Consider the following 15,827-nt stretch of genomic DNA (forward strand, 5'->3'; position numbering starts at 1 on the left):
ACATTAACATACACATTTCAGAAGATACCTACTTCCATAGTTTAGTCACTGTATCATCTATAGCATAGGTGTCAAACTCGCCGCGTCACATGACGTATCACGACTTTTTTTGCATTGCCAGAGCTGGGCTGGGTGCAGACTCTGCAAGATGCAACCGGCCCGCAGGCCGGCAGTTTGATACCCCTGATCTATAGCAAAGTTTCTCAACCTTAGCGATTTTAAGATGTGTGAACTTCAACTCCCAGAATACTCCAGCATTGGGTGCCTGGGGAATTCTGAAAGGAAATCCACATATCTTAAAATGGCTAAGGTTGAGAAACACTGATCTACAGATTGTCTCATAAGATAATGAATCTCAACTGAATCTTGATAGTTAGATATTTTCTAAGGAAATGAAGCTATATTTATTGCAAAGAAAGTCGTGGGCTAAGAAAGCCAATCTATGGCCCTTATAAGTGCCGGTTTTCTCTGAAAGCAAGACCTACTCCAAAAATAAGCCCTAGCTTGATTTTGGGGGTGGGCATAATATAAGCCCTACCTCAAAAATAAGCCCTAGTTTTGGGGTGAGGCACACACCTAAAAATAAAGCGAAGGCAGGGGTGGGGGACTGAGGGGGTGGAGCTGATCCATGCATCCCACACCAGCTATAGAGGCATTTCCTTTGGCTGCAGAAGTGAGCTGGCAGGCTGGAGCTGTCAGTGCCGCCACCGTGAATTGAAACTGTGGAAAAGACGCTCCCTGAAAATAAGACCGGGTACCTCTTTTGGAGTCAAACAAAATATAAGACCAGGTCTTATTTTCAGAAAAGACAGTAGTTTGCAATCATGATATAAAATTCAGTCTGTTCAAATCCAAAATCCCGCATAAAGCAACACAAGTTTACAAACCTGACCCAGACTGTGATTTTAGACTATAAAGAACTCTTAACTCCTTTTGACAGCTTTTTGTTATTATAGGTAGTCCTCAATTTACATCCACAATCAGGACCAGAATTTCCATTGCTAAGCAAGGTAGTTATTAACTACGTCATGCCGAATTTTATTATTTTTTCTGCCCTGGTTGTTAAGCAATCATGTAACTTTTGTAGTTGTTAAGTGAATCGTGAGATCAATAAGCAAGTGCAGCTTCCTCCATTGAGTTTGCTTGTGGGAAGCTGGCTGGGAAGGTTGCAAATGATCAACACACATGACCTTAGGATGCAGCATTCATCGTAAATACATGCCATATGGCCAGATTTTGAGCATATGACCGTGGATATATTGTGATGGTTGATAGTGCAAGGGCTGGTTGTAATTCACATTTTCCCATGTTGTTGTAACTTTGAATGATTGCTAAATGAATAGCTGTAAATCAAGGATTTACTTGTAGGATCTAACAAAAACGTCTAGCTAAAAGATTAATTGGACATTGTTATCAGAAATGGTAGCATGAAATAATTTGCTTTTAGCTCAATAAATATAGTTTAATAAGATTACAATTTATGTAATGTAATTTTAGTAAAATATTACGTATGGATTATCATCAGAATCAATTCTGGATGAATTATTGAAATAGGTTTAAAAGGAATCCTTTGTCACAAATACCCATTGGATTCAAATTCCAAATCATCCTCCCAGAGTTTTTGAGACTTACAAAGATGCTTAAAGTTTATAAATGAAGTCATATTGGAAAGAAGTCTTTAAAAAAATAGTTGACAACTATGTAAGATACATCAATAATACTGTCTCCATATTACAAATGAGAAAAACTGATAGAAAGATTTAGATAGCCCCTAAAATAATCTTGACTGTTCTAGTTGGGAATTGCAGTAAAAAGATTCTGCCTTTTAGGATCAACCATCAATAATAAAGGAATAAACAATCAAGAAATATACCAAAAGATTAGCAATTGGTAAAGCAGTGGTGAAGACCTTGGAAAAGATCAGATACCATGATGTGTCTATATCTACAAAGATCAAAACAGTGCTGTCATGGTTCCGATAGATGAATTCAATTAAAGAACTTCAAGGCAAGAATTCTTCCTTAAAGAACATTTTATTCAGGAAACAAAGTATCAGCACTACATAGTTGAACCCAAAACTAAATTCCCTTTCCCCCAGATACAAAATAACAATTTGCAATTCCCATCTCCTGGAAGCAGTCATAAATCACATTCTCAAATTAGCGTGGCGAGCTCCCTCCCCAGCTCCTCAGCCTGCCAAAATGTTATCAGTTTGTGTCCTTGAGTTCCCATGTGGAGTTACATTATTATTGTGGCTAGCTGAGCTCAAGCATTCACCCCATCCCCCCTTCTACATCTGATTCCTAAACAGCAGAAAAAGCATGCTGAAAACAGAGTAAGAATGGTTGCAATTTCCCTTAGTTGTCAGAGTGGGAACATCCATTGTCACAGCATTGACAAGTGTAGGCAACGGTATTCCCAGTGATACCTTATGGAACTGAAAATCGGACTTTGAAGAAGATGGATAGAAAGCATATTTTCAAATTTGATGTTGGAGAAAACTCCATGAACAGCCAAGAAAACAAAAATGAATCATCAAACAAATCAATTCAGAGTTCTGACTCAAGGCACAAATTATCACTCTCAAATTTATTTATTTATTTATTTATTTATGAGACTTATATACCGCTTTAAGTGCAAGCACTCTCTAAGCGGTGTACACCAGTAAGCAATGTATATATATATTTACATTGCCCCCAACAATCTGGGTCCTCATTTTACCTACCTCGGAAGGATGGAAGGCTGAGTCAACCTTGAGCCAGTGAGATTTGAACTGCTGACCTGCTGAACACAGTCAGCTAAAGTGACCTGCAGTACTGCACTCTAACTGGTGCGCCACCTCGGCTCCTTATTATCTTATTTTTGACATATGTGTTACCATATTTGTTATGTGAACACTTAGCTCTCTTCTGAATGCTAGGAAAGGGGAAGGAAAGAGAAGAGTAAGGTGCATAGACTCAGCTACAGGGGTTATGGACACCCCGTTAGAAGAACTAAAGAACCAGGTTGAGGACAGATTGCCATGAAGAAAATTGACTTAAGTGATTGCTAAGGGTCATTGATAGCACATAATCAATTTATTTATAAATAACTAAGCAGATCAGTCTGACCATAAGTTATTATCTTGTTGTGAGGTATTTATTATATTCTATTACAATTATCCTATCATGGCATGGCATGACATATATCATAGCTAAGTTGGTAGTAAAGTCACATGGATCATATAGCCTGCCTCTTTCTTTTTAAGTCCACTTAGGATTACTGTACTGACTGATATTTGACTCAGGGATCCTCTAGCATACCAGTCACTTACAATTAGATCTGCTCTCATATTTTATACTCTTAACATGATGCCTATACTTGACTAAATTAAGAGTAAACTGTTATGGATTAGCATTGACCAAAGAGGTCATACCGTTCACTTTACAGCTTTTACTATGCTATAAAAGAGTCAAATTATCCAATAAGCAATAGCTTGCCTTGCTCAGATAAATGTTGGCTTTGTAGCAGCTCTACTTTATACATCTCATTTAAATAAAACGTCTCTATCAGTGAAAATTGGAAAATTGTCAAATGCACAAGGAAAATTGAAAAACTGTCAAATGCACATGGATCAAAAGACACAACAGTAATTTAAGTTCTACAATAATTTAACATTTTAATACAATATATACTGTGAATACACAAATTGATTTATGAGCCAAGTTTTTCAATTAGCAATTGCTATGTTGAAAACTATATTGCATCATACTGGGAATATGGTTACAAAGTTTTCAAAATCTGTTCTCACTTACAGGATTGATATATACTAGCCTGGGATTATATCTCATATAAGGGGAAGGGGTGGACATATTTGATCCCAAATACTTCTAAATTTAAATAAAGGATTATATAGCAGATTTTGGGACACAAAGCAATGACCAACCAAACAATCAACTTTTTCAATATTTTATTTTACAAATTGGTTGGGGCTACAACTCCAAACTTCAAGGGAACATTAGGAGTTGTTGCTTTAGCACTGTAGTGGCAAACCTATGGCACGCATGCCAGACTGGGCACGCAGAGCCCTTTTTGTCACGTGCGCCACAGGGATGCTCCCCTCCCCCTCTCCATGTGCACCTGACTAGTGGGAACTGGAGAGGGCAGGGAAACCAAATCCAGCAGCGCTCTTGCGGGAACAGCTGCAACAGCTGGGTGGGGAGAAGGGAACCTATAAAAGCAGGTTTTGACGGGAGTGCAGCAAGAGAGCAAGTGAATGAGCAGACGGCCTTTGGAAGCAATGGTGGACGTGTGTTTGGAGAAGACAAGTAGGACGTGGTGTCCATTTGCGCTTTGCAAAAGACTAGCGGGGCAAGGAGGACGCGTAAGTTTGGAGAAAGGGCAAGAGAGAGAGACAAAGGAAGGGAGGGAGGGAGGGAGGGAGGGAGGAAGGAAGGAAGGAAGGAAGGAAGGAAGGAAGGAAGGAAGGAAGGAAGGAAGGAAGAAGGAAGGAAGGAAGGAAGGCTGGGAAGATGCGTGGCCAGGCCTACCCAGGTGATGTCAAAGCCAGCCAGCCCTTCTGCGGGAGCATGGGCGGAGGAGGAGAGTAGCTACCCCCAAGCACCATGCCTGTCTCCCTTCAGGCTCCCTCAGCCTCTTCCCCTCCAGGTTGGGGCTGGTCAGATTCCCGCCATGGGCAGTGCTGTGCCTGTCCCCAACCAGCCCTCCTCCTCCACCCTCCTCCTTCTGCAGACCGCGGCTTACCATGCTGTGCCAGCTGGGCTAGACTGGGCACAGAGCCTCCATGCTGTTTCTACTTCTGCAGACATCGGAAGCACCCACCCCGCCTACCCCACATCCCAGGGCAGCTGCAGCGGTCCCGTGCTCTCCAGTCCATCACTGGCCAGCCAGGCACACCGAGCTCAGGCCTCAGACAGATGGAGGCCGAAGGAAGCAAGAGCCATGGCTACCCAGCTCCTCCATCTGAGGACACATCTGAGGAGGGGTGCTGCCCAGCTTGGTAAGCCATGGTCCGCCCGCAGGAGAAGGATGGAAGAAGAGGGCTGGCTGGGGATAGGCACAGCGCTGCCCATGAGGGGAATCTGACCAGCCCCAGCCTGGAGGGGGTGAGAGGCTGAGGGAGCCTGAAGGGAGGCTGGAGAGCGCCGGATGGCGGCAGCTGCCCCGGGACGAGCAATAGGTGGGGTGGGCGCTCCTGATGTCTGTGGGGGAAGAAGCGGCAAGGAGGCTCTGCACCCAGCCCAGTCCAGCCCAGCCTTGACATGGCAAACAAGGCAGCAGCCTCATGTGCATCCCTGAGCACGAGCATGCCCCCACCTTGCCAGGCAAGTGGAGCCACAGCATCTGCAGAGAAGAGCACAGGCAGGCAGCGGAAGGCACGAGGAGCCCTGATCCCGGCACAGACCCTCCCCACTCTCCTCCTCTCCCTGTCAGAAGAGCTGTGAGACTCAGGAGCCTCCCCCATGCCCCCCAGCCCCCAGGAAGAAAACCATCGCGAGACATTCTTCTGTTTTAACATTTTTTTCCTTGTCGCTTTTTGGAGTTTTCATCCTGCTTTTGTGAGACGGCAGCATTTGGGAGGGGGTGTAGCTGCCTCCTTCCCCCCAAGCCATCAGCTAAACAAGACTGATGATCCTGCCCACTGCCCCACCTGCCAGAAACCCCCTGGATTTGCCCCAACCCTGTCTGGTCCCCACAGGCATCCCTCCCCAGGAGCAACATTGAGCTGGCCACACCCACCCAGTCTGCCATGACCCCCGTGGCCATGCCCACCCAGCAGGCCACGCCCACCCAGCACCCAACAATATATAAGTGGGTTTTTGGTTGCAGTTTGGGCACTAGTCTTTAAAGGGTTCGCCACCACTGCCTTAGCATATCTGGAAATTTGATTTGATCTGTAATTGGAACATTTAGTTACTAAGCATAGTACTGGGATTAGTAGTACTTTGTAAATAGGGAATATAACATGCAAATTTTATCTTGGTAACAACAGATAAAACTGAGTTATCCAAAACATTGCAATATTTTGACTTTATTAACTGATTTGTAACCCTTTCTAGATACATTATCAATTGGTCTAAATTTAAATCAAGCCTTTGTGATCTAACATTGTCAAAACAAAACTCTTGATAGTTTCAATGGTGCTTGAAGATAATAATGTGCCCTGGGCATCTAATAGTGATATATCTCAGATAATGAAACTGAACTAAAATATATTGCTCTTAGAAACAATAACATATTTGAATAAATACTATAAAATCCAAGTTTTCCTTTGGAAATTTTAAATCCATGATTTATATATTTCTGAAATATATTTTCCTAATATCAGTGTGCTATTTTACTGATGTATTTAGAGAAATCTTCTCCATTAGTTTTCACTTATGAAGCTTCAGTTGTCACAGAAAGCTTTTCAGATTTAAATTTTTACTATAAACTGCATTTTGTCTCTTAGATTAATCAATGGTCATTTTTGCCTTGTTTTCACAAACTATTTTTGAACTGGCATAGTACTTTGTAGTTCTACATTAGGGTTCTCTCCTAGTATATTTCTTTTCCTATTTTTTAAAAATATTGTGTGGATGTTCATCTTTTTTGAATTATATATCAACAGTTTAGAAAATAATAGAGAATAGAAGTGGATATTTCATTTTTATTATCTCAAAGTATCCTATAAAACTGGAAGGATATCCAATTCCCATCAGATAAAAAAGGACAGTTCACTCTTTTATATTTGAGTAAGTACTGTATTACCAGGAATAATTTTTAAAGACATATTTAGAAACCTGAACTATATATTAGTTTTAAAAACTACAAGTTCAATTGGTTTAAATGTTAATAATTTAATAGTACGACATGCCATAAACATGTAAATGTACTGATTACATTTAAAAAAAACAATGCTTGTCTACAAAACAAAAAAAATGAAAATGCTTAGAATTGAAAATGATACTTATGGTAATAGGGTGTGGGGAATAGCACAACAATAGCATTTTAAGCTTATATACTGTACTTCCCCATAATGTTTTACAGCACTCTCTGGATGGTTTACAATGTAAGCCTTACTTGCATATTGCCCACAACAATCTGGTCCATTACCACCAGGACTGAGCTCCAGGCTGTAGGCCAGTGATGGTGAACCTTTTAGAGACCGAGTGCCCAAACCGCAACCCAAAACCCACTTATTTATCGCGAAGTGCCAGGGCTGCATCAGCATTATGGTGCCCTCAGGGGTGTGGGGTGTGTGTGGCCTACTAGATGGGCTGGCTGTAGTGGTCACAGCAGACTGAGTGGATGTGGCTGGGGTGGATGTGGCCATCTTAATGTTGATCGTGGGGAGGACGCCTATGGGGGCTGGGCAGGATTGGGGGAGATCCATGGGGTCTCTGATGGGTGGGGTGGTGGGCGGGACGCTCGTCCTGCGGGGTGAGGCAGGGGGTATGGTGGGGGTGCCATTGCTGCGGGGCAAGGCGAGACAGGAATGGCTGCTGACTGACACCATCAGCCCCCACATGTAGAGGCCAGTGAGCACATGGGGGCATGCTCTACCACCTCTACTCAAGCTTGCTAGCCAGCTGCTTCACCTCCTTTGTGCTGGGTGAGGCAGCCGCTGCGGGCACCAGCGGTGGCCTAATGGACCTGTGCGAGCTGCGGAAGCAGCAGGTGTGCCCACAGAGAGGGCTTGAGTGCCGCCCTTGGCCCGCATGCCATTTGCCATCACTGCTGTAGGCAGAATTTGCCAGCAAAACCGCACTTTAACCACTGTGCCACAAGGGCTTTTGAATCCTTGAATGTTTCTGATGAGAGCCCTAAAAATAGACTAAGCATGAGCAACCTTTTGGTGGCCAAAGACAATACTAATCTCTGTGAAAGACAGGAGTTGCACTGGAAACAACAATAATGCAAAGAAGATGGGAGCATTTTTCTTTTTTTGTGTGGCTTATGCAGGATTTTAGCAGTATCCTTCCTTTGCTGTAAATCTGTGTCAAATCTATGCAGTTGTCAGTTTTATTATGAAATAGGTGCTCCAAATAATGTGAAATCGTAAGTCATTTTTTTGGGAACAAGACCATATAAAACTGCAGTTAGCATACTGTAACAACCATGTAAAAAGGTTCAAGATTTGCATTTGGACCACATATACAGTAGCTATCAAAGGTAGCACATTAAACATGTAAAAAAAAAATCCACCTGACAGCAGAGAAGGGGTCTATTTTTTAAATCAATAACCTGGAAATACTTGCCATTGACAACACTATTCTGTTTGCAATATTTTAGTACATAAAAGAACATCTTCTCCCACTCCATGAGAAAAAAAATTCATGTCATAGATTGGCTGGAGAAGATTAAGATAAACTCTATATCCCGAAATGCTAAGTAGACAAGCAGCTAAACATAATATTAAATCCCAACTAGGCTTCCAAATAAGACATTTACCATTTCTCATATATATGAATCCATTTTCTATTTCTCTGTTTTTATAAAATCAACAAAGCAGAGCAGAATGAAACAAGTAGGAATAATTTAATGTCTAAAGGAAATGCTAAAATTGATTTTTTTTTTTAAATATTCAATTGAGAGGGGACAGATTAATAAGAAAAATAAAGATGATATTTCTGGCCTAAGATCTGCAAGGAATATACACATGCAGAAAAGGTTGACTTTTATTTACTTAAATCTTCTAACTCTGAATTTCTCTAGTAACATGATTTTAAACATTTAAAGCCTGTTTACAGGGAGACTCTGAAAGTAGCTTCAAACCATTATATCCCTAATTGAATTCCCCAGGAGCCTGGTAAACTCAAAGGAATAAAGAAAGAAATCATACCATTTGCTAAATCATCTCTAAGCATTTCTCACTGTGAAGTTCCGTGACCTGTTACAAGCTTGAATTGATGATTGCAACTGAACTGCTGAACCTTTGTTATTTAGATGAAAATCGTATAAAATGCTGCCCAGTTGAAATAAACAAATTAAATCATACCTGCCTTCACTTTTTATCTCTAATTATAAAGAAGGCTTGCACAAACAAGTAAAATGTGTACATGCTGATGAGAAAGGGCTGAAAAAAGGGACAGATATATGTAATTTTCCTATAAGAAGCGGGTTACTCTTCACATGCAAATTGGCATGGAAATGGCTAAATAAATTCAAAAGAAATTAGACTATGGTATACAGAAATGAAAGAAATATGGTTGTGCACAGTCAATTATCTCATGTCTCTAGTTAAAAGAAGATCTGGACTTGCAAAAACATTCTGTAAAACTGCACATTCCCCACCTCCGTGATATCCTTTTGTGTGTATAAACACAACACAAGGGAAATTAATCATAAAATCATATCTTATATCCTCTCATCTACATCATTTTAACTTCTTTCTTTCTTTCTTTTTCTTTCATTCATCATCATCATCATCATAGTAATAAAGTTGGAAGGGACCTTGGAGGTCATCTAGTCCAAACCCCTGCTCAGGCAGGAAACCCTATACCATTTCAGACAAATCGCTGTCCGTCTCTTCATAAAAACTTCCAGTGTTGGAGCATTCACAGCTTCTGGAGGCAGGTTGTTCCACTGGTTAATTGTTCATTCATTCATTCATTCATTCATTCATTCATTCATTCATTCATACATACCACCATGTCCCTCAGAGAGGGTCTCTGGGCAGTGTACAGTGTATAATCAATAAAATTAAGACTAAAAATAAAAAATTAAAGATTATTTTTTTAAAAAATTATAAAAATAACATTATAAATTTTCAAAAGGTGAAAAATTCCAGCAGTTGTTAATATAGGTGGGGGGTCTTCTCATGGGACTAGTCATACCTACAGTTGTGTGGGCCTCTGTGGCCCCCCATGTAGGAATGCACAGCCATGTTCTGATCCTTTTGCGGAAAGCCAAGATATATAAACAACTGTATATTCTCAACAACTTACCGGGTTTATAAGTTATTCCTGGGGGGAAAAGGAATCCCTGCTGGGCTGCTGCAGCCGCTGCCAATGTCCGCTGGTCATGTGGAAAAATTGGGATCATGAGAGGAGGCATGTGACCCTGAACCTGCTAAACAGAAGAAAATATCTGGTCAGAAATTGCGCCAATCGGTCTTAACAAATCTCTCATTATCAACAATAGTTCACAGAGTCGCACTGAACCTTTTTGTCATCAGAATTTCACAAGAGAAATGCCATTAGAACCCATGGGATCCAATGTGGTATATTCACCATCCTTTCACTTCCTTGCTTTTGAAAATATCCATGATTTAAAATTAAAACCACTTGCCTTTCAATTAAAAAAAGTATTATTTGTCATATGTACGTCATTGTAACATATAAACCATTTTATGGATGTAATCACTAGCACAGTATCTGATGATAACAGAGTATTTTCAAAAATGTTCCACTGTTTTAAATTTCATTTGACCTTCATTGACAAAATGAAAAGCAACAATTAAACATTCAAGTAAAAAAACCCTGCAAAAACAGTTTTATTTTGGGTTTGTTAGACCAGACATTTGACAATGAGCTAGCAAAATTAGATGCAATATTCGTTTCCAAAGTTCAGCTTTAGTTTCTGAAATCCTTAATTCATTGTTTATCATAAAAGAACTTGAAGTATTTTTTTAAGTGTGTGTATTTGGGGGGAGAGGAGGGGGAGTAATGGGAAAAGTGGGAAATCCTATTCAGAAATAATATAATGATTTTAATTAAAATTATCAGTAACCTCAACCCAAAAGGATCCTTATGGATTAAAATAGGAAGTATAAAAATTATTTTATAACCAGAAAAAGGTTTATACCTTGCCTTGTTCCAAGTGAATGGCAACAAACTCCATTAAAAAGTCAAAATGAACTTCAAGCATTTTTTTTAATTCCCAAAAATAAAATAACCCTGGTAAAAAATCCATATGCTGACCTATGACACTGTTTAAATACTGTCAGATTTTCTTGTCATATCCATGTTCCTCTCCCACTCTCTGATGAAGACCAGAAAGGCTACTGTGTGTACACTTCTAAGAGAGTTAATTTACCAACAACTCTTCTCTGGGGAAAAGCCCTAAGATGTAGGTTAATAAAGGTCAAGAAAAATATAAACACTTTACAGTATTTTTCAGAATCCATTTCTCAGGAAAATCAACTTATAATAAAAAAAGTCTTTGTGCAATTACTGCCATAGCAATGGGGCATGACAGAAAGTAGCTTTGAGCAGCCATTTCTTTTATTTTAGCTGAGGTAAGCCTGCTTCTCCACTTCAGCAGCACTTGTAATATGGTTAAATTGAAGTTGATCCTCCTGTGTCCAGTACCAACATTCAATAATACTACTAGCTTTATTCATTTATCCTGGGTCTCTGAATAACTAAGAATCAAATATAGTTTCAGTGTTCAGTTGTACTAGGAAAACTATAGCTTTTTGTAAGAATGTGATGCAGCATTTTTTTATAACCACCCTGAGTACTTTCAGCATGGTACTGAATCAATTGGACTAGGCTACTCTTGCAACACAGGATGACCAGATGCACTAATACAATAAAATAAATAAAATAAAATATCCATAGAGTCTTTTCTTGAATAACAGAAAAGAAGCAAAAGAGCCACAAATTTGAGAAGGATGAAAAAGCAGATGCACAAATGCATTGTACATTTCTGAAAGTTAATAAGAAATAAAAGTACGAATCTACTATTCAAATCCATCTTCTCAGAGAGTGTGCCCATATGCTTTCTTGAAAATTAAGATGAGTATTGTTTGGCGTTTAGCTTTGGAGTTACCAACTTACTATTAATAAAATCTGAAAAATAAAGTAGAGGAAGAAGCAGAGCAGAGGTATCGTTGGGCATTATGCTACTTATATCTGCTCTGCCTTCCAAAACTATGATACCATAATCCTTTGGGCAATAGGAATTAGTTCTCCTCTCTTGCCAATGTTGATCTGGTGGTCAATTTTACTGAAAAAAAAAATTACTGTAGGATCTCTGAATGCTTCTCCCACAATAAGAGAGAGGCAAGAAGGAGAAGCACAACAACAACAACAAAGTTAATATTTATTTATTTTATTTATGAGACTTATATACCGCTTTAAGTACAAGCACTCTCTAAGCGGTGTACACCAGTAAGCAATGTATATATATATTTACATTGCCCCCAACAATCTGGGTCCTCATTTTACCTACCTCGGAAGGATGGAAGGCTGAGTCAACCTTGAGCCGGTGAGATTTGAACCGCTGACCTGCTGAACACAGTGAGCTAAAGTGGCCTGCAGTACTGCACTCTAACTGCTGCGCCACCTCGGCTCATAATATGAGACAACTCAAGTAGTATATTGAAAAATGTTATTTTTCAAAACAAAATCTCAGTAAGGGAGCTTACATAAAATGATATATATTTGTATGAAATGAATCAAGGTAAAACAAATACAGTAAATCACATAGATAGGGTAGGTAATAGGGACCAAAAACCCATTGTCCAACCAAAACACTAGAAATGCCAAGTCAAGAATCAAAGGAACCTGCCTAGCTTCAAAACAAACAAACTTGCAGAGATGGAGATCCAAAGCAGGAATATGGCAGTCTTTCTGAACAGACTTCAAGCAAGCTTTGCAGAGATAGAAAAAGTTGATCCAAGAAATCATATCATACATATTCCTAGGACATTTAATTGCTTCCCTGTTCATTGAATGTTTCTGAAAAATGAACGTACCAGCAGATGCCAAAGAGTGTCTTTCCTTCACAAAAGCCATACATTTTTGCACCAACACCTTTTTCTTTTTGTCTCCTCTACTAACTTGATGCTGTTGCCTTTTTACTTTTGCCATCTGCCCTGGAACTTCATTAAAGATACATGAATGGACTAACTGGCCTGATATCTTGTGAGGAACAGGTGCTATTGTTTGTCCCTGAAGACTTGCACTAAAGATCTGACTCTGAATACTTAAGAAAGAGCATCTGCAGCAGTCAGTCAGAGAGCAACTTGGCAAAGACCTTGCAGTGTGCTAATGTACAAACACAGTGACACTCAAGGGGACTCATTTCCTCTTTCATGAAGATTTAACTATTTTTTTTCCTTATAGGATTAGAAATATGTACAGAAAATTTCACAATACTCTTTAAAGCCTGTCAGTGAATTCCAGGAGCAAAACTATGAAAGTCAAATTTATTCTGCGTGAAATATAAATAAAGACAGCTGTTGAAGACTTTCCAGATTTACACTGAAAATACAAATGAAATAATCACAGGTTTTTCATGTTTGACAGTCAAATGCTAGCCTGGTCTTAAGTTCTTAATTTCATTCCTAATTAATAATTTAGTTCTAAAGTCATGGGTTATGATAGATGACTATTCTAATTCTTTCTCTCTCTCCCTATATTCTTACTATCTACCTATCAATCTAATTTAATATAAAACAGTTTTGTACGAAAGAACATTAGGGTCATAATCCTATTGAGAATTTAGGTATGAGCAGCATTTGTGATGTAACACTTTTCAAGCCTCCTAAGAATTAGTAGATTGTCATCTTTATACAGGCTAGAAATATCATTGCTATTAGATTAGAAACAACAGATTAATTGAGCTAGGCAATGCTTTGAAATTGATTAATATGGACAATATTCTTACATATATTAATAACAATAGGTAATCATTTAATATGTATATGGCATATAGTATACTTAGAGACACACACACAAAGAAAAACAGAGAAGCAAAGAGAGAGTATATAAGAACAATAGTATTAATTTTCCCCTTTCTGAACTTTGAATAGAATCTCAATTCAGTGACGAGGAGACTTGAAATAGATTTACTACTGCACTTGTCACACAGCTTTATTTTTTTCTCTTTACTGACTGCCCTACTACAAATTTATTTTGGCCACTACTGTAGTTTGCAATGCATATATCATATCATCATTAGGAACTGGGAAATTTTTCCATTTAACTATTAGCAAATTCAGGCAGTGCTAAAATGCAGGAGGAAAGAGGAAGACAGAAAAATAAAATGTTTCAATTCTTATTAGACCAGACAAACTGTAGCCTGTTTATCATATTTGCCATCAAATAAACAGGAACCCTTTCCATGTTATTGCCTTGTCATGTTAAGAGTGGTTTGCATTGCTGATAGAAGCAGCATGCTGGTATTACAAAGCAGAGAAACAGGATTGGTATAGACAATTTTATCTTCCTCAAAGGCTAGTTGTCCACCTGACAAGACGTGAATGGTGTCCATCCATCCATCCATTTAATTTCATAAATAATTTCATATTCATGGCGTGGTAAGACACTTTGAGATTCAAGTACCTAATAAGTTAGTAACATGTACCTAATCACTTTGGTGTAGTGGTTAAGCCATTAGGCTATAAACTTGGAAACCATGCATTCTAGTCCTGTCTTATGGACAAAGCCAGCCGGGTGACCTTGGCCAGTCATTCTCTCTCAGCTTCAGGAGGGAAGCAATGGCAAGCTACTTCTGGAAATCTTGCCAAGAAAACTGGGACTTGTCCCAGAACTGGATAGGATTGAATGAAAAAAAGTTACAAATATACAGTATATTTTAGAGTTTTGTATGCATATTTTAGACACTCATAGTTTTAGCTTGATGTCTTAATCACTACATCAAAATGCTTCGATTTTACTATGTATATTTTAAATATATCCATATATACACACAGTATACAGTATATAGTAATCTTATTTTATATCCTATATAACATTTTAGGTTCTATATCCTATTATATTCAGTGCGCTCTCTTGTAAAAAGGAAGTTTATTAAGAATTTTTCTGAGTTTATTTTAGTAATATAAATCATTGTGAATACTTTGTTTAGAAACTATGTATTGGCAATATTCAATAAAAGAAATAATTTATTTTCCCTAAATTAATATTTTTTTCTTCTTCTAACCTCGTCATTTGTTTGAAACAAGGCAGTGAATAAGTCATATATACACTGAAAACATTCTATATAAATACAATCAAAACATCCATAATAAATTATGCATATATCAATAATGATTGTTAAAAACATATTTTATAATTGTAGGAAAAGCTATGTGATTATTTAACAATAAATTAGTTCCATTCTGCAGCCCAATTAGGTTGTCTTTCTTTAATGTTTGCTCTTCTTGAGAATCATTCCGACTATAATTTGAAAAGGACATATAAAAATTAATATAATAGTGGTGTTCACTATGAATAATGATTCGCAATAAATTTATAATAACTGTGAAAACAGTGAGCACCTTCACATTTATTTATTAATTGTGTAAATTTAATAGTTTGCTTGTTTTGTAAGTTATTTGTATCTATATATTGAATTATATAGCACCTGGAATCACAAGAATAAAACATGATTAATTAAAAATCTGCTTTCAAGAAACAGTCATAGAAGGAAAGGAGAATGCTCAGCTATAAAATAAAATTAATAAAACATGTTATGCAAAAGTGAATTTATGGTTCATTTGGAATTAGAGATCTAGCACCTTCTCAGTCCATACAAATGCATAATCTTGTCAATTAAATATTATTGTTAAGGTCTAGTAGTATGTTAAAATCACTTTAAAGTGCAACTAAGGAAATTTTATGTGTATTTATTACTCCATATGGGTCTATTAGTGGTCATTTCATTCAGATTCGTGTTGTAAAATCTACATAAACTCAGCATATCTTTATCCCCATGCGCATATTTGTTTGGCTAAAGGATAACAGCAAATTTCACTTATTACAACTTCTGGGGGGGGGGAACAAGAGAGCTATAAGAGTTCTACTTTTTAATCAGATCCAAATAGTTTATAACTATAGGAGTGACAACTTGTCTATTATGCAAATTGTCACAGCTAGTGGTCACTCTGCTAC

The 15,827-nt window shown here is 38.3% G+C and overlaps 1 protein-coding gene across 16 annotated transcripts in view; it reads right to left on the reverse strand.

Annotated features, from left to right (window-relative positions):
* The window catches only part of SOX6 (SRY-box transcription factor 6), a 480,950-nt gene that overhangs the window by 103,490 nt on the left and 361,633 nt on the right, over nucleotides 1-15,827 (reverse strand). For 14 of the 16 annotated variants that reach the window (XM_039344591.1, XM_039344594.1, XM_039344588.1 and 11 more), the window contains one exon: nucleotides 9,930-10,053. In XM_039344591.1, coding sequence (XP_039200525.1) covers nucleotides 9,930-10,053 — 124 coding nt within the window. The remainder of the gene's footprint in view (nucleotides 1-9,929; nucleotides 10,054-15,827) is intronic. The other 2 variants (XM_039344599.1, XM_039344598.1) reach the window with 1 other exon arrangement.

Source organism: Crotalus tigris, unplaced genomic scaffold (genome assembly GCF_016545835.1).
Source record: "Crotalus tigris isolate CLP2741 ecotype Arizona unplaced genomic scaffold, ASM1654583v1 scf7180000017933.3771270, whole genome shotgun sequence".
NCBI lineage: Eukaryota > Metazoa > Chordata > Lepidosauria > Squamata > Viperidae > Crotalus > Crotalus tigris.